The following is a 20,325-nucleotide window of genomic DNA, read 5'->3' on the forward strand; positions in this document are numbered from 1 at the left end:
GCTGTATTTTTCAGCACCCTCTTCTTTCAAGTTCAACATCTAAACCGAACCCAGCCTTCCAGAATCAAAGCTATTCTTCCCTTCTGGGACATGAGCATTTGGAAGAAGCAGCAAAGCAGTGGGATGATAGTTGGAAGTTATTGCAATTTTGCCAAAGCTATTAAAAAACAAAACACTGCCCTAATACAGCATTCCAATTTATATGTTATCTCTTTTTCCATCCTTTTACTTTGATTTTTTCTGTCTTTATTTAAAGAGTGTCTCTTGTAAGAAGCATATATTTCAGATTTTTTCCTTGAATCTAGTCTGATAGCTTTTGACAATTAGAGAATTTCAGTGTGTTTACATTTTTATGTAATTATATAATTGCTTTTTAAATGTAATTTAAAAAATGTAATTACTGAAATATTTAGGTTTAAATCTACCATATCTTTGTTTTCAATGTGTCCTGTCCTCTTTGTTTCCTCTCTCTCTCTCCATCTTTTCTTACTTTCTCTTGAAATAATCAAGTATTTTTTTCTTATTCCATTTTTCCTCATCTGTTAGCTTGTTAATTTCACATTTTTTACTTCACTTTTAATGAATACCCAAGGGATTACAACACACGTACTTAAATTATGACATATAGGTAATAAATGTACTTCTTACAATTTTACAGATACTACAACAACCTTAGAAGGCTTGAATCCTATTTATCCTCCTCTTACACTTTGCTTTTGTTTTCATGAATTTTCAGGTTACACTTTCAATACTGTTATGGTTTTACACAGTCAGGAGTCACACGGATTTATTGATCTTTTCTGTTCTTAATACCTTCCTCCTGGAGCTTCAACTTCTACCTAAGATAATTTTTCTTTTGCCTAAAGAATACTTCTCTGTATAGGTTTCCAGCAGTAAACTCTGTTTTTCTTGATCTGAAAAGTGCCCTCTAAATAAATAAATAAATTGCATTATTTCACCTTAGTTTTTTGAAGGATAGCTGGAAATAAAATTCTAGCTTGCCAGTTATTTTCCTTTAGTCGTTTAATGCCTGGGTTTAAGTTTCCCCTGCTAACCAGTAAAGGAGAGGATGTGATTTTATTTTTAAATCTATATTACATAACAAATTTTGTGCACAATATTATAACAGGCACTTTGGGCAATGCGAAGATGAGTAAGACAAAGTCACTGCCATCAAGGAAGCTTACACTTGGATGGAAGGAAGAAATTGACACATACTCACATACTTAGATAATCTAAAGGAGTAAATCCAAGAGGTCAGGAGGAGGAATGTGCTGGATCGCCATCTAACCAGCCAGTAAGGCTCTGATCAGAACATCAGTATGGAGACGTGTGCCGAGTTAAATCCCTGTCCTGGCAACATAGTCACTTTGGGGACCTGAGTAAATTAGTTGGCCTCTCTGCCTCAGTTTCTTCATGAAGAAATAGGAACAACATGAGAGCCTGTCCTATGGGTGACTCTGAGAATGAGGTGATTGGGACCCACTGTAAGCCCTTGTCAGATGTTGACTATTAATATTGCAATTATTTCCAGGCTCTGGAGGCAAAAGAGATGGAAGAATGTTCCTAACTAGTGAAAACTCATACACATAATGGGTCTTTTAGATGCTGAATACTGAGGGTCACTTAGTGTTGGGTGGGGATGTCCACCCAGTTCCAGGACTGCTGAAAGCAGATGGCCGAGCAGGAAGGCTGCTATCTGGGTTCAGTGCCCCAGAGCTGGAAATCCCAGCTAACTGTAGGTATGTGTTGCTTACTGCCTAAGCACATGTTCCTAGGCTGGCTGGGATGTTTTCTCTAGCAAGGCAGATAATGGTCTGCTTCCTCAATAGCGGGCAGAAAAAGAGAAACAAAATTGAGCAAGTGAATTTCTGGTTTTCCTTATGATTTGGTTTTCCATGTTTTTGTTTTTGTTTTTGTTTTTTTCGCTCCCTTCTTTTATTTTACAGCCTTTGTATGTGCAGAGAGACTTAACCAGTACACTCTTTCCCTGCGCCTTGGACAGGGTGGGAGGAAGGGAGTCTGTTTCTTCTCCATAGGAAACCCTGGGCAAACAATTTCTCTAACTCTGAGATGTTTCCTTTTAAAATGGGAATTACAGGACCTGCCCTTCACACTTGGAGTGGTTATCAAAATTAATTTTAATAATCAAATTACTGTGGGCCGTACTAGAGTGAGATATTAAAGTGATGCTTAGCAGCTAGGTTCAGAAGTATTATATCTGTGGTTAGAGTTTCAGCCTCCCTTCATTGCTTCATGAGAGAAAGGGGCAGAAAAGGAAATTTTATAGATACTTTAAAAATGATGATATTAAAAACAACCGCAACAATTTAAAATAGTATAAATTGTTCCTTTAGCTGTCTGCTTTGATCAGAGATTCACAAATATAAAGGACTGATGTTAAGCAGGCAGTGGAGTGGAGAATCCATGCTCTACTTCTTATCTCTCCTTCCATAAGATTCAGTAGATGAAAACTACACTATAATTTAACAGCCAGTGGACCCACCGCCAGTGTTTTGTGGTGGTGGTTGTTGATTTCTATATAATAGAATGATTCTTTGTTAGGGTATTTTAGTCCTTTCCAGAACCACATAGGAGACCTATGTCTCAGGAACAGAGCATTTGTGCACTTAGGCACTCTCTCTCTCTCTACTATAGTAGACTCTGTGTTGGAGCCTGGATGGCTTTGCTCTGTATAATCAACTCGGAGAATCCCAACAGCTAGAGAAGTACTGGCCCTTCTATTTTGGTGAGAACAGCACTCCTGCCTCTGCTGCAGAGGGAACTACAGTTACTGATTTTTTGCTTACCAGCTGCAGGATGCAGCTGTCCTTATCTACGGGTCTGACTGAGACCAGCTATTTTCAGAAATTTAATACAGTGAGGCTGAGTTGAAGCAACTACCAGCTGTACATTAACTGTTGACTTTTTGGCTGTTCAAATTAGTCTTTGTCATTAATTTTCCTATTTGTCATCTCTTAGAAAACAGGGATTCTTGTCCTAAGACCTGAGGACCTAAGGTAACAGCTAAACTTGCATATTATCTAGCAGCTGCCCTCTGCCGTGTTACTACAGCATGGAGGGTTATTTAAGGTCAAGTTACTTAATTCGTAGGGTGTGACTGCGGGCTCTAGGGAACTTCTGGGGTGGTGGTGAGAAGAGGACGTTATAAAGGGATTGCTGACTGACACACTTAGAACCAGGAACATTTAGTTATGGTTGTGTTTAAAGTTGTCATTGTGCATAAAGGAGCAATGTTTATAAATAGCCTTTAGATTTTTAATGACATTTCAGGCTGTTCTATTTATTATCATAGTCCAAGGTTTCATTCAGTTAGTCGACAACTTTTGTCAGACGCCAGCTGTGTGCCTGGTACTGGGTAAAGAAGAGAAGTGGTCAGTGCCTTTCAATAACTCACTTGTGGCAATGGAGATGCATGTGCAAATAATTATCATTGAAGTGTGCATGAGGAATTATAAGCATCAGAGTGAAAGAGTACTCAACCGGCCAAAAAAATACATAGAAAGCTAGAGCAGACATATATTTGTCCATTTGAAAGTCACTTTAAAAAATCAGACTAGTTTTTTTTCAAGACTGTATTTTGGTCTTCTTTCCTGAAGCGTTCACATTTGGTTTCCTCCTAGGAAGCCCCACCTGCTTTTTCATATTAAGGGCTTCTCAAATCTTTGACTCTGCAAAGAACGTCTGTTTTACTTATATTCTTGTTTTGCTCAGTAGCAAGCTTTTTAGAAACCCTTAACAGTTCTGTAATATTTAAGGCATAGAAGTAAGGTTTTAATATCCCATTTCACGTCACGTGCTAGAGATCGCACTTTGAATCTCCAGGAACTACTAGAAGGAACTGATACATTCAAGAATTTGACTTTGTCCCTCTGAATGGGGTTTGAATTTTGCTTTTGCCACTCACTATGTGACCTTGGGCAAGTCCTATAAAGTCTCCAAGCCTCAGTTTCTTTGTAAGTGTCTTGGAAAGATCTCGCTGAGAACTAGAGGTGAGTGTAAATGCCCAGTCCTGCACTTGACATAGAGTAGGGGGCTCAGTACATCTTAGCAACTGTTTTCTGTGTTGGGATTTGAATTCTACATTGCCCTTTTTTTGACTTAACAGCAAATGCATCCTGTTTTCAATAAGTGCCCATTAAGTTGAAAGTGGACCAGCATTTGCTAAGTATCTGTTTCGTCCCAAACACTGTCTGGGTGCTCCATAACTGGTTTATTTAGCAAGCTTCATGGTCCTGAGAAGTATAGGTGGGTATGTTCTAATTAAGATAGTGAAATGGTTTGCGTCTGTGTCCCTGCCCAAACCTCATGTTGAATTGTAATTTCCCAGTGTTGGAGGTTGGGCCTGGTGGGAGGTGACTGGATCATGGGGGCAGATTTCCCGCTTTGGCGCTGTTCTTGCAATAGAGTTCTCACGAGATCTGATTGTATAAAAGCGAGTGGCACCTCCCCCTGTCACCACTGCTCCGACCAGGTAAGACATGCCTGCTTCCCCTTTGCCTCCTGCCATGATTATAAGTTTCCTGAGGCATCCCCAATCATGCTTCCTGTACAGCCTGCAGAACCGTGAGCTTATGAAACCTCATTTCTTTATAAATTATCCAATTTCAGGTATTTCTTTATAGCAGTATGAAAACTGACTAATACAGATATATTACTATATTTCATTGAATCCCATGTCAATTGTAAGATGTACCATTGTCATTATGTATTACTGAGAAAGAAATAAAATACTGCTAATTATAATTGTGAGAGACATCCCCATTTCAGAGATGTTAAAATGTGAAAAAAAATACGCATCATAGAATTTAAAAAATGTAGTAGTTGAGCTTGCTGTATGCAGATCGTAAGGAGAAAAGTCTAGGAAACAGATTCTTGGGGTCTTTATATTAATGTACACTCCCTCCCCAACACACACACACACACACACACACACACACACACACGCATTCTTATTAGTATTGCTTTTAAGGTTGAGATAATTTAACACAGACAATTTATTTGATAGATTATCAGAGCACCTATTATGTAGTGAGCCCTGTACCAGGCACTGAGATACTAAATGAAACAAAACAAAATACAAAACAGAATCATCCCTTAGGATACTGACAGTTTTATAGGAGGGATAGATATGTGAGCCAGACTTGAGAATATATTCTGTGAAGCTGCTATACAGAGGGATTGAAGTGGGCTTTAATTTTTTTCTGAGACAGAGGACCTCACCATTCAGAAGAGCCTGGGTCTATTAGTGGATGACATTTCCCACCCCTTTACTGTCTTTCTTAAACAGTGCATTGTGAGGAAATCAGAATCAATACTGTGAAAAGAAACTTATTTTCTCCATCAGTTACCAGTGCAGGAGAGCATATTTTCATTTTTTCTTTTTAAAGCCAAAGCACCAATTTGGATAAAGTTGAATAGCTTCCAGCTTTGGCCTAGCTTCTCCGCTCTGTGTTTGTGAAAGTGTCCCTTATCCCGTTATAACCCAAGTGTCAATAACAGGTACACTTGCTGATGAGGAATTGCACATGGTCAGCAGTAGGTTTTATTTTGTATCAGTTAATTTCGAGGTTTTCATCATTTATTTGTCACCATTTCCTTGGGAGAAACTAATGTCATTCCTGATTGTTTAATAAACAGTTGCCACAGAGGAAACTTTGATTGATCTACAGTTGGACTTTCAGAGGACAGACTGAAATTAAATGCCCAACAACTAAAATAACTTATCACCAAAAAAGTATTAGAAAAAAAAAAACTTGGGGGAAATGTTTTGTTTTTATAATCACAACAGTAGAGAATAACATAAAACACAGAAGCCGTACAAGAACAATGCAACTACTTAACAATAAATACACAAGCCAGAAAACACTATATGCAAATCAAAAGACAAAATAATCACAGGTAGAAATTGTTTGAAACATTGGGTTAAGTTTCTTGAAAAATAAGGAGTTTTTACAAATTAAGAAAACCATGTGCAGTCTTGTGAACAAGACAGTTCACAGAGAAGGAAAACTGAAGACTTTTTAAACATGCAGATTTTTAACCTCTCAGGCTGGCACAGAGACCTATGATTCCACATCTAGGAAGATATCTTACACAGGTTCACATGCATTCCGAATGATGCAAGTACACGTGTATTCATTGTAGTGTCATGTGTAATAGCAAAAGAATGAGGAGATCTACAAATGCCCTTCACTAGAGGACTGGTTACGTAAGTTATTGAACATCCATACAGTGGAACAGCATGCACTTGTCAGAAGAAGTGAGTCAGCTCTTCATGTGCTAACCTCAAGAAGGGTTAAGCGAGAAAAGGCAAGGTGAAGAGTAATATGTAGGATAGGGCACAGTGGCTCACACCTGTAATCCCAGCACTTTGGGAGGCCAAGGTGGGTGGATCACTTGAAGTCAGGAGTTCGAGAACAGCCTGGCCAACATGGTGAAACCCCATCTCTACTAAAAATACAAAAATTATCTGGGTCTGGTGGCGCGTGCCTGTAATCCCAGCTACTCAGGAGGCTGAGGCACGAAAATCAATTGAATACGGGATGTGGAGGCTGCAGTGAGCTGAGATTGCACCACTGCACTCCAGCCTGGGAGACACACAAAAACAAAACAAAACAAAAAACAGTATGTACATTGTGCCACCATATTGCAAATATATATACACACACAGTATATACATAGATGTTAAAAACTGTTTTAAAAAATAAGGGGGGTGGAGAATATATGTATTTATTTGTTGGTATAAGTATAGACTGTCTCTGGACGAGTATATTGTGACTTGGTAACAGTAGTTACCACCATGGAGGGAAACTGAGTTGCCGAGACTTGGAAGTCAGAGGTTAAAGTCAAAGGTAACTTAGACTTGTAGACCATATGCATTGTAATTCTAATGGCATGAATCTAATTAATGGACTTAGTATGCAATGCTAATTTAATCAGATTTGTTGAGTTCAAAAAGCCTGAATCATAAAGATGAACTTAAGCCTTCTTACTTCAAGGTCTTGAGTTTCCTTTGAAATTTCTTTCCATCCTCCACAGTGTCTTATGGCAAGCTTTAAAAAGGTTTGTGAAACTTTTTCTCATGGATAGGATTATCGAAAGGCTTTTTTGTGGGAAAGATTTTCCAATAGAAGTTTAGGGAAACGTAAGGAATTTCCAACAGAGCATGATCTCCTCATGTTCTGATGTTGCTGAGCTCTCAGAAGGCTTGGCAACATATTCTAACGTGAGTGGGCTCCAGCTCTGAATCAAGAGAACCCACTTATTCACTGTCCTCACTTCCTCTTTTTGAGAAAGCTAGTCAGTGAGTCAGCTCAGGGCTGCAGCACCATTACCGTTGATGTCAGCAGCCTGGACAGCTTGCAGACACCCACGCCGGCAGCGGGGCGGTTGGAGGGGGGCCCTCCCCGCTTTTCCCTTCCTCTGGAGCCAGCTGGTTCTTACCAGCTTTGGCAGCTTTGTGCAGCACTATTCGTTGTGACTTTTCTCCTGTACATACAGGAAAGGCACAGCTCTCTTGCTTAGGGCAAGGATTGGCTATTGACACTTTGACTTAAATGGGGGTGGATTTATAGATGTCGGAGCTCAATTTTGAAATTAACTCTTAGAATGAGAATTCTAAGACAAGGTAGATACAGACAATTATAGCCAACTACCTCGATTTGAGTTTGGGGTATTTAAGCAAGAAACCCACCGTGACCAGCTAACCTAGGCTAACTTCATATGCCTTAAGTAAGGTTGCAGTTGAAACAAAACCTTTTCATTATTTTGTGCTTGAACAGATCTAGGGTGAGTGGGAGTTTTTAAAACTAATTCCCCAGTGGTTTTGGCATTTTTTTGGCTAGGTTAATCCTAGATTCCCTTGATGGTGGGTGAGTTTGTTCTGCAGGCTCTGCATTGGCTCCCAGCTTAAGGTTCACTCACCTATGCATCTCTGTGGCCTGGCTTAAGGGCTCCCAAGGAAGCTGAGCAGAACATCTTGGTGTTGTACTCCTGTTCCTTCTTCCATCCCATGACATCCAGTGATCCCAGGGAGCTCTAGACAGCAGATGGCCCTCGCTGTCCACTTGGCAATGGACAATTTAGATTTAAGTGTTGGTGCTGTTCCCTACTTCTGCAGTGGAAGCACCTCCTTGCTTCATGCACTAAAGTCTGCGCTGCACAGGAGAAGAAGAAAGAAGGAAAGAAAACAAGAGGTTTTAACTCAACGATCAGAAGCTCAGGAAAAGTTTGGGGAATTTTTGTCTTAAAGTTACTTAACTCTTGGCCCTTCTCTTTAATTTTTTAAAATAACGTTTTAAGAGAAGCCTTACAAAGCAAAGAAAATTTGGAAGCACATTACCACAAATAATAAATCTACCATCTAGATTCAATAATTATTCACATTTTGGCATATTTGCTTTATCTATGTATGTATACGTTTCCAGTCCATATTCCCGTTTCGAAGACTTTCCCTAAATTTCTTATAACTGATAATCCTTCTTTCAAGCGTTTAGAAATCAGCATTTTTCCATTTGCCTCTTAAGATTTTTGTTTGCAAAATATTTGAGTATATTTGGGTTCTACTTGTGAAGACCCCTTACTCGGGATTGAATTGAACAAGAATTCACACTCAGAAGAATAATTTTAAAAATCATTGTCTCTCATCATTTGAAAGTTTTTCTTTTTAGGGTGATGTATTTGTTTTTATTTTTTAAGGGAGAAACCATTATATACAAGTATTCTACAGTGTCGGAACTTAGGAATTGAATAGATTCAGATAAATTGTTTCGTGATCAGGCTGGTAACCCTCATTATATGAACCCTCGTTTATATCTGAAATCCTGGAACCACATAGATTTGAATAAGAAAGCATTTCTTATTATCTGAATTCCTTTTCTCTAAAGACCCCATAGATTCAGATATCAAGAAATACTTTTCTGGCAAAGGAAATATGCCTTTTTTTCCTCCCAGAGCCCAATCTTATATGCCTATATAGGCCTATAGAAGGTCTTGAAATCTAATTTGATTTTGATTGTGTGGACAGCTGGGAAAGCAGGGGAAATGGGCTTGAGATAATATCATAATTCTTAAATAGTTGTAATTTTATATTTATTTGTGACTAGAATTCCTTTGAGATAAACTTTTAGTAGAAATTGAATTTTTTTTTTTTTTTTTTTAAACCAGCCACTGGTCTGTTGGGATCTGAAATATTTTCAATAGAAAACAAAGTTATTGACTACAGTTGAGGTATCTGGTACTTACAGAATTTTTCATATTTATCTCAGGGCAATCATCCAGCTGGAGTGTAAATCTGCCATTGAGTCCCAGGTACTTACAGATCTCACCTCTACCCCCTTCACTCTGGCAGAGGGGCTCAGGCAATGCCTTGTGGTCATGTGATTGCTTGTGATCAGATTACAGGTTTTGTCAATTCTCTCTAAATGCTGTGGGGTCCAGACAGGGAAGTGACTTGTCAGCAAAGAGGGTAACCTTGAAACTGGACAGACCTGGTCTTGAATCCTGTTTCTATGGCTCGGGGCAAGTTATTACCTCTTAGAGCCTCAGTTTCCTCATCTATAAAATGGGGCTGATACAACTTCCTTAGCAGCAAACGAATCACAGATACTTTCTGCTGAGTCACCTAGCACAGTACCGGCAATGGCTTATTTCTTCGGGTCTGTTTTTGTTACCTCATGTGGAACAGCAATAAGTTTCAGTTAGATTTAGCAAAGGGCTTTTAAAAACCATTATTAAAGTGATAGAGATTTTCACAAATGTAACATAGAACTCTTCCTTCTTTCTAAGTGCTGAATGAGGTCTGGAGGGAAAAGTAAATCAAAACAGCGACTTTACTGTAAGGAGCTTTCTGCTGGGGACTATCAGGCATATCTGGTTATATTAGGGAAAGGGGGCCTGGTGTTATTGAACTGGGTAGTGTCAGGAGCCAAGGGGTTCAATTGAACCATGTTAGCAGGCTGGCAAAGAGCATCCATGCCAGGTAATTAGTACTTCATTTCAGGGGGTTACTGTTGCATCAAAGTCATTAATTAGTTTTATGAAAACAGATTGTGCAACCACAGGGAGATAGTAATTGGGTAGTAATTGAAAATAACTTTGTGGTAAACTTTAGTTGAGTAGGTAGTTCAGTTGGGGGTAACTTGGAAGGGGAAAGAGAATTGGAGTGGGGGATTAGGGCATGAGGAGAATGAAGTAGCAACAGTAAAACCAGCAATAACTAAGACATAATTTGAATGGAAGGAACACAAAAGTGACCTGGTCTAACCTGTTTAGGTTAGAAATGAGACCACAGGTCTGATGAGGGAAGTGGTTTTCCTAGCACCACACAGTTAGTAGTGTTACGTCGTCTCTCTTTTCTTGCAATGCTTTTTCCAGGATTGTCATGACTTCGATTTTTAGGAGCTGACTATGGGGAACATGAAGTGCATGCCACACAGGTGGCAGCTGAGGCTGGAGTTCTCGCCCATTCCTGCTCTCAGAGTCTACTCAGGAATGCTGCCAGATCTTGCTGCCTCGAAATCTTATTTCATTTCTCTACCACCCTTGTCATGAATAAAACTTGGAAGGATTTTCCTTTACCATCCATGGCTCTGCCATCCCCAGGGCCTAGGGGAATACTGCAACCCTCACCAGTGTGTCATCTCAGGAAAGGCCAGTCAACAGGGAAGTGATTTTTCAGTTTGTTATTAGAAGTGGAGAATTATTTTTGAGCTAAAGTTTCCATTTCTTTTTCTTTTTTCTTTTCTTTTCTTTTTTTTTTTTTGAGATGGAGTCTTGCTCTGTCGCCCAGGCTGGAGTGCAGTGGCACGATCTTGCCTCACTGCAACCTCTGCCTCTCGGGTTCAAGTGATCCTCCTGCCTCAGCCTCCTGAGTAGCTAGGATTACAGGCATGTGCCACCACACTCGGCTAATTTTTGTAGTTTTAGTAGAGACAGGGTTTCGCTATGTTGGCCAGGCTGGTCTTGGACTCCTGACCTACAGTGATCTGCCCATTCAGCCTCCCAAAGTGTTGGGATTACAGGTGTAAGCCACTGCACCCAGCCTCAGTTTCCAATTTTGATTTGGTTGAGCACCTAGAGTGGGTCCTTCAGTTTTTTAGAAGTCTGGTTGGTGTGGGAATGTAGGGTTGGCAAGGTCACAGCTGGAAATGGGGAAGGGCAATGATGACAGTCATGGCTCACTGTGGTACAATCCAGATGTAAGTTAAATCATTATTCTCATAAACACTGCTACCAAACTCAGTAGCCCAGAGATGTTCAGATTCCCAGATTTCCAGCAGTAGTCTGTTTACCTAATCCGTTTGGATGGTTCCTTGTACTCAGTGGTAGAGATGCTTGGAAAGGAAAATTGTTAGTTCAGCAGCAGAGCTTTAGGTGTGACTCAGCCTTGAGTAAGTTGAACCATTTATCTTTCTTCCCTTATCAGTTTGGACTAATAAGTATCTGGAAGGACTAAGTGTGTTTGCATGGAAACTAATCAGAAGGACATTTGGGACTTGTTTGGCCAAAAGAAATGCCACGTTCTTGAAGTTCACAAAATAGAATTGTTCCCTTTTGGGCTGCTTTGGGAGCACTCCATGCCCCCTACCATTCTGGTCTTTTTACTGTCCCCACCTCATTTCTCATGTGAGTCTTCCAAGTTAGGATTACGTCATGGCAGTAAGCAAAAAGAACTATAGTTTTCAAGTTTCTCCAAAGGAGCTTCAAAAAAGTGACAGATACATTGCCTTTACAGGACACATTTTCTTAATATCTGCCTCATTGAAATAAGTTGGGGCATGGTATGAATGCCAAGTCCATGAACATTTCACAGAAGTATAGAGAGGAGCTCAGCCACATTGATAATCTTCCTGCTACCCTGTTTCTTGGCTACCCATATAAATAAGAGCTGCTGCGGTCACAACATTTTCAAGGTAGCCGAAGGAAAATATACTTATCGGTGGTGGCTGCTTTTAAAAACAACATTTATTGATTTTCTAGCTGTAAAAGTTAATATATCTTTTTTTCTTTTTTCTTTTCTTTCTTTCTTTCTTTTTTTTTTTTTTTGAGACAGAGTCTCCCCCTGTCACCCAGGCTGGAATGCAGTGGCACGATCTTGGCTCACTGCAACCTCCACCTCCCGAGTTCAAGTGATTCTCCTGCCTCAGACTCCCAAGTAGTTGGGATTACAGGCGCACACCACCACACCTGGCTCATTTTTGTATTTTTAGTAGAGACAAGGTTTCACCATGTTGCCCAGGCTGGTCTTGAACTCCTGACCTCAAGTGATCCACCCATCTCGGCCTCCCAAAGTGCTGGGATTACAGGCGTGAGTCACCGTGCCCAGCCTAATATATCTTTATAGAGAATTTGGAAAGCTCAAAGAACCTTAGGATATAAATTATTTTATTTTATGAGTATCTTGGTAAGTTTATGCTCAAAGTTTTTATAAGAGGATCCTCTTCTCTGGAAATACGGCTTTCTTGTTTAGAGTATTTGTCTTCTCTTTAATACCTAAATCTTATTGTAGGTGTTCTTCATTGGCTCTAAACTCAGAATACTGAACCGTGAACTTTCAGAATTAATAAAACAAGCAATTAATTTATTCCACATATTCTGATGACTCAGTGCTCTGATTAGAAAGCAGAAGTAACACAATGCTTAGTACAGTAGCAGTACTGCAAACCAGCTTTGATGGATATTGTATATATTATGGTAAAGCGAGGAAAGAAATTTCTGTGAACATTATTTTTTCTTTTGAGAAAAAATGAAAACAACTTTAGATGAAGTCAGAATGCAACCAGCTACTGTTGCACAAATTAAGAGATACTTATACTTAGTAACTGAGTAGATTTTCTAGAAAGATGATTTTTAAATGGTCTCTGACTTTAGCAACGCTTGTGAGCTCTGTTGTGATGCTAGTATCATTTGTAGGGGCATTTTCATATTCACCTGATTCATTGCTAATTACAGGAGAGCATCAGTTCAGCATTCTGTCTTTCCAATTATGTTGGAAATCGTGCGCTTAATTTTTGCTATAGGACCTTTTGGCAAAATTGGGGGGAAAATTAAACATTTAAAGTTTTCAAATGAATTTAGGAAATAGGTGGGTGGACTTTTTGGTTTGTTGGCATGTGATTTGTGGGTGGGAATTTCCTTTTTAAGCAAGAACAGTGTACTATGTTGACTGACCATGTCTTCCAATGTATTGTCCCCGAGAACCAGAATGTAGACAAATGTTCTTTGTGTAACTGAATGAATTTAAAAAGTGTGTTGGAGGTCAGGAGATTGAGACCATCCTGGCTAACACAGTGAAACCCCGTCTCTACTAAAAATACAAAAAATTTAGCCAGGCGTGGTGGCAGTCACCTATAGTCCCAGCTACTGGGGATGCTGAGGCAGGAGAATGGCGTGAACCCAGGAGGCAGAGCTTGCAGTGAGCTGAGATCGCGCCACTGCACTCCAGCCTGGGGATGAGAGCGAGACTCTGTCTCAAAACAAACAAAAAACAAAACAAAACATAAATGAAGTGTGTTGGCATAAATGGCCATGTGCATTTTCAAGGAGGAGGGGCATGTGCCAGGGTCAATGGAATTAAAATTTTACAAGCGTATACATAACATTTGTCTGTAGATCAGAAAGGGACTGCTAGGTATGCATGTTTCCCAAGTCTGAAACTTGCACTGGAAGCAGCAGCAGGGCGAGGGTGGTGGTTCAGAGGAAAAACGCTGTTGGAACATTAGACATGTGCAGTCAGTCATCAGTTGTCTTTCACAATCTGAAATCAGTTGCAAGAATTTCTCAGGCCTTAAAATTTGTAAAAGAAGCAGTTGTGTTTGGTTTGTGCTTTATATAACTATTCCTTGTAATACTCTGAAATATCAATATCTTCGTCGAAGAGCTTGAAAACATTTTACTTGAAGTGTGTGAGTGAAGGGCTGAGGATTCTGAGTGGTGATTAACAGCTTGGGGAGAGTGCCCATCATTCCCTGAACCCTGCTCTGGGTGATCGGGCCAACTGGCTCCCAGGATTTTTAATCCATGTCCGAAGAGCCAATAAAAAGATAAAGTCAATTACTAGGAGAGGCCACAAGTGCCTGCCAGAGTTCTGATGTATTTTTTCAAATGAAAGGGCCAAAGAGAGATGTCAAGCAGGCCTGAGTTGCTTGCTTTCTCCCAGTAGCTGTGTGCTCTCTTTGGGCCCCAGTCACTTCACTGGTAAAATGAGGTCACATCACCTATCACTCCCCACTATCTCCACTGCACGCCCCCAGTACAAGTCATAGTCATACTGTATGTAGCCACTGTAGGAGCGTCCTAACTGCTCTCCCTACTTTGATTCTTGCCTCCCTAAAATCCATTCTCTACCCACCAGCCAGAGTGGTGGTGAAGCTCACCATCTTTATCTGAAACCATCTTGTATGTTTGGTATTGTCTCTCTGACCTCCCCACTCCAGAATGCAATCTTCACAGTCTCTGTTCTGTCCTTTCGGTCATTACTCTCTCCTCCCAGCCACCGACGCCTCTCATTTTCTCCTGTTCTCATTCTTAATTTTAGCAGTTTTTTTCCTGAGCATTTGAAATGGGAGTCAGAAAACCTGGGGTCTAGTTTTAGTTCTGTGACTTCCCTGTAAAGGAAGTCACTTCACTTCTCCAGGCCCCAGTTTCATTCCCTGTGAAGCTGAGTGTAAGAGTCAGCGAGCACTGCGGTAACAAAGGATCGCAGACTGAGGGCTTAAACCACAGAAATTGATCTTCTCACAATTCTGGAACCTTAGAAAGCTGTCTTCTGAGGTCTCTCTCTTGGCTTGTAGATGGCTGACTTCTCACCACGTCTTCACTGTGTCTTCCCTCTGTGTGCGTTTGTGTCCTCATCTCTTCTTTTTATTAAAGGCACCAGTTATATTGGAGTGTAGCCAACCCTAATGACCTCATTTTACCATAATTACCTCTTTAAAGGCCCTCTCTCCCAATAGTCACATTCTGAGGTACTGGGGGTCAGGGCTTCAACATGGAGGGGCATAATTCATTCAGCTCATAATAGTAAATTATATCTAAGACTCCTTTCGGCTCTACAAAATTATATTTTAAATTGGGGATCTTTCTCCTTACACCCATGTTCCCTTCTAATCCCCTGAGATAATAGCTTGGTTCATATGCCTCCCAGTTTTTAGTACTCATGCATATCCTCACTGTAGTTTTGAAGGGTTTAAAAGTCTGTGTGTATGTCTAGTAATCATATAAATAAGTTATGGTCAACTGAAATGGGAGGATGAATATATAAAATATTAAATGGGAAAAAAATAGCCTCTGAGGAGGGATTTTAATTTTACTGTTTTTTTGTTTTTGTTTTTGTCTATATATAATAAAAAAAAATGTTCCCTCCTACAGCTGGAAACTGACAAACTGGCTCTCCCGATGAGCCCCAGCCCGCTTAGCCCGAGCCCCATCCCCAGCCCCAACGCGAAACTTGAGAATTCCGCTCTCCTGACGGTGGAGCCTTCCCCCCAGGACAAGAACAAGGGCTTCTTCGTGGATGAGTCGGAGCCCCTTCTCCGCTGTGACTCTACATCCAGCGGCTCCTCGGCGCTAAGCAGGAACGGTTCCTTTATTACCAAAGGTACAGGCATCTCAGCAGACCTCACACACGCACTTTAAACCCCCCGAAGAGCCCCTGGGATTTGTCCCTCCCCTTCCACAGTCCAGTTGTAGTTGAGAGGTGAGTCATCTGAATTACCTGCCCAGGAAGACCAGTCCAAAACTTCAAGATACGCTGGCCGGAGAAAAACCTCGCCATTGGCTGGCGAAGACACGCCTCCGAAATCTTTACAGCTCACACTGCCTGGTGGAGAGCTATGGGCCACCCTTTGGCCTCATGATGCTATCAAATGAGTGTTTCGGGGAAGGCCTGATAAAATGTAGTCTGGCAAGATTTTTGAAAATTATTTACCAAGCTTGCTGTGTCCAAAGATTTAAAGTTGAACTTATCTGAAGAGTCAGAAGTACAGGTTTTAGGCCGTGCGCAGCAGCTCATGCCTGTAATCCCAGCACTTTGGAAGGCCGAGGTGGGCCAATCACTTGAGACCGGGAGTTCGAGACCAGCCTAGGCAACAAAGCAAGATGTGGTCTCTACAAAAAATTAAAAATTAACCTGTTGTCCCAGCAGCTCCAGAGGCTAAGGCAGGAGGATCCCTTGAGCCCAGGAGTTTGTGCCACTCTGTTACCTGGTAACAGAGCAAGACCCTGTCTCAAAAACAAACAAAAAACCCCTAAACCAAAAAAACCCATTTCGTTGAAATTTAACTTGACTACTGAGTTTTGTGGTGCCACCTTAAATTTTGTACCAGGGGCGAGTGCCTCATTTGCCTCTTTATAAGTCCAGGCTCTGGCTGGCACCATATCCAGATGGTAGGCACAATGTCCAAGCTTGAGCATCATTGATAAAGTGGTTCTAGCCGGGTGCGGTGGCTCACGCCTGTAATCCCAGCACTTCGGGAAGCTGAGGTTGGCGGATCGCTTGAGGCCAGAAGCTAGAGATCAGCCTGGCCAACATGGTGAAACCCCATCTCTACTAAAAAAAAGAAAAATTAGCCCGCTGCAGTTCCAGCTACTCGGAGGCTGAGGCAAAAGAATCACTTGAACCCGAGAGGCAGAGGTTGCAGTGAGCTGAGATCGTGCCACTGCACTCCAGACCGGGTGACAAGAGCAAAACTTTGTCTCAAAAAAAAAAAAAAAGAAAGAAAACTACAGGTTTTAGTGACTTAAAAATACCCCAAAATTCACTTTGTTAAACTACATTGCAAATACCAATATTTTAAACATTATGGATTGGTAGTTTTGGCAAAGAATTTGCAACTTTTAATTTTTAGTATCGGTTAGGGAATTAGCATACACTATGACAGTTTTTAAAGAAATTTTCTAGTTTTGGGTAATTCCAGTTATATTTTAGTGAAAGGGTTATATTTGATATTTTATGTATTTATAAAATGTTTTATTTACATATTTATAATTTATATACTTTATATATTTATATTAATCTCTTTTACATTTACATAAAATATTTATATTTTAGTTTATATTTATGTTATATATTATATTTTACAAAAGGTGCTTTTTGATAGTAATAAAAGTTATAGTTCCTCATCCCAATGTAAGGTATGACCTGAGAAGAAATAATATTTTCTTATTTATGTGCTTTTACTCTCTCAGCAGTTTAGTTCTAAAGTATCACAATGTAATCGGAAAGTCAGATAAGTAGACTACTTTGTCTTAGAATTTTTGATCATTTGGAAAAGGCGTGGGCCTATGTATATCATAGTTTAGTAAACACATTACAGCTAGGGAAAGTAGTAAAAGTTTTTTAGTTTTGTGTTTTTGTTTCTTTGGTTTCTTTAAGTATCTCACCATTCACCTTCTGAATTCCAAAATAATTTAGAAGTTAGTTAAGTCTAAGCAAATGTCACATTAACGATACCTCAGCAAGCTATTCAAGCAAGACTTTGGCTGCTCTCTATCAGGCAAATCTTGTTTGCTATCTTACACGTGCAATGCCAGTAAAAACTCTTGTGTTGTTTCGAATGTGCCAGAGGGTCACTCACTCTCTCACTGTAATGGAGGAAGGATAATAATAGGCTGGGGAGGAAATAGATGTATCTCTCTCCAGGACCCCCTCTCCTTCCCCCAGGCCTTGCCAGTACAGTCACCTTACAGCTGTCTTTGCTTCCCTCTCTTCTCTGCAGAAAAGAAGGACACAGTGTTGCGGCAGGTACGCCTGGACCCCTGTGACTTGCAGCCTATCTTTGATGACATGCTCCATATTCTAAATCCTGAGGAGCTGCGGGTGATTGAAGAGATTCCCCAGGCTGAGGACAAACTGGACCGGCTATTCGAAATTATTGGAGTCAAGAGCCAGGAAGCCAGCCAGACCCTCCTGGACTCTGTTTATAGCCATCTTCCTGACCTGCTGTAGAACATAGGGTTACTGCATTCTGGAAATTACTGAATTTAGTGGCAGGGTGGTTTTTTTTATTTTCTTCTGTTTCTGATTTTTGTTGTTTGGGGTGTGTGTGTGTGTGTTTAACAGAGTATATGGCCAGTGCTTGAGTTCTTTCTTTCTCTCTCTTTTTTTAAATAACTCTTCTGGGAAGTTGGTTTATAAGCCTTTGCAAGGTGTAACTGTTGTGAAATACCCACCACTAAAGTTTTTTAAGTTCCATATTTTCTCCATTTTGCCTTCTTACGTATTTTCAAGATTGTTCTGTGCACTTTAAATTTACTTAACTTACCATAAATGCAGTGTGACTTTTCCCACACACTGGATTGTGAGGCTCTTAACTTCTTAAAAGTATAATGGCATCTTGTGAATCCTATAAGCAGTCTTTAAGTCTCTTAACATTCACACCTACTTTTTAAAAACAAATATTATTACTATTTTTATTATTATTTGTCCTTTATAAATTTTCTTAAAGATTAAGAAAATTTAAGACCCCATTTGAGTTACTGTAATGCAATTCAACTTTGAGTTATCGTTTAAATACGTCTTGTATAGTTCATATTCATGGCTGAAACTTGACCACACTGTTGCTGATTGTATGGTTTTCACCTGGACACTGTGTAGAATGCTTGATTACTTGTACTCTTCTTATGCTAATATGCTCTGGGCTGGAGAAATGATATCCTCAAGCCATCAGGATTTGCTATTTAAGTGGCTTGACAACTGGGCCACCAAAGAACTTGAACTTCACCTTTTAAGAATTGAGCTGTTCTGGAACACATTGCTGCACTTTGGAAAGTCAAAATCCAGTGCCAGTGGCACCCTTTCCATAGAGAGTTTGCCCAGCTTTGCTTTAACATATGTCTTGTTTTTTATATACATATAGTCAATAGGTCCAATCTGCTCTCAAGGCCTTGGTCTTGGTGGGATTCCTTCACCAATTACTTTAATTAAAAATGGCTGCAGCTATAAGAACCCTTGTCTGATATATTTGCAACTATGCTCCCATTTACAAATGTACCTTCTAATGCTCAGTTGCCAGATTCCAATGCAGAGGTGGCGTGGACTCCCTTTTTGTGGGCGGGGTTCATGGGTAGTGGTGAAGGACCGATATCAGAAAAATGCCTTCAAGTGTACTAATTTATTAATAAACATTAGGTGTTTGTTACTTAAGTAGTCCGACTGTATTTAATCGTTAAATCTCTTGCTTTGTACATTTCCTCTAGTTGTGTGTTGATTAGTCTTTTGCAAAAGTATGTGTGTTCTAAAAACCTCAGCCATTCTAATCTGTAAATCGTGGAAATTTGCAAAGGTTTGTGTTTGGAAAGGTACCTGGAGTTTCGTAGGGAGAGACTTCAGTGAAAACTACCAAGCATTTCCTAGTCTTTTGGGTTAAATCTGAGAATTCAGTTTTTGAGACTGTCCTTATTATAGGAAATGGGTAGATACCTCATTGTTCCTGAATAAGTTCAGAGGACTCTCATGGTCTTGAGGCAGGGTGAGATCTCACGTTGGTATTCATTGCGTGTCTCCCTTTTCTTGGGGACCATGGCTCTACAGAATTCCAACAACCAGAACCTCAGCAATTTTAAGTTCCTCTTCCCATGAGAAACTGGAAGTGGATGCCTTGCTTGAACATTTGGACACCCACGTCAACGACATTAAAGGGTTTTTCTGGTTTCATCCGCTTCCACATGGTTGGTTTCTAGAGAACTATCCTGGTATTTAATGACACTGGTTCTTACACTGGCTTTCCCCTTCTTTTGTCGACAAAAGACAGAAACTCTGTAAGGAAGGAAAGCAAACTAGAATCGGTCACAGATGGTAGTGGAGGAGACAAGAGTTTGCATTTCAGAGGATTTCAGAACTGCCACTAATTTCACGTGGGGGTAGAAAGCACAAAGAATGAACAAATTGTTATTACGGTTAAGTTTGTGGATTATTTGTACCTTGTATCTTGCGATGCTTTCATTAATAACTCACATTTACACAGGTTTATACTTTACAAAGTAATTTTTATATTACTTTATTGAATCTTCACAACTATAGGATAGGTACTATTATTGTGTCCATTTCATAGATTAAAAAACCGGCTTATAAAGGCCAAATAACTTGTCTAAGACCTATAGCAAAGTTGTAGAGATCAGACTTGAATCCATGTCTTCTGACTATCTGTATCCAAGACTGACTGTTCCGTGTATGTAGGGCCAGTGACCAGAAATTCCTTATTGGCTGAAATAGTGGGCAGAGATCACAGTGATGAAATTTATTTGGGTTATAAGTAAAGCCCTATATGCAAGTTCAGTCGGTACTTGTGAAAGTATTGGAAT

The 20,325-nt window shown here is 40.1% G+C and overlaps 1 protein-coding gene across 1 annotated transcript in view; it reads left to right on the plus strand.

Annotated features, from left to right (window-relative positions):
• The window catches only part of LOC105490913 (TNF receptor superfamily member 21), a 73,807-nt gene extending 54,644 nt beyond the window's left edge, over positions 1–19,163 (plus strand). The window contains exons 5-6 of the mRNA XM_011756890.2: positions 15,394–15,622; positions 17,742–19,163. Of these exons, the coding sequence (XP_011755192.1) occupies positions 15,394–15,622; positions 17,742–17,971 (459 nt within the window). The 3' untranslated portion in view covers positions 17,972–19,163. The remainder of the gene's footprint in view (positions 1–15,393; positions 15,623–17,741) is intronic.
• Positions 19,164–20,325: the final 1,162 nt, after the last annotated feature.

Source organism: Macaca nemestrina, chromosome 5 (assembly GCF_043159975.1).
Source record: "Macaca nemestrina isolate mMacNem1 chromosome 5, mMacNem.hap1, whole genome shotgun sequence".
Taxonomy (NCBI): domain Eukaryota; kingdom Metazoa; phylum Chordata; class Mammalia; order Primates; family Cercopithecidae; genus Macaca; species Macaca nemestrina.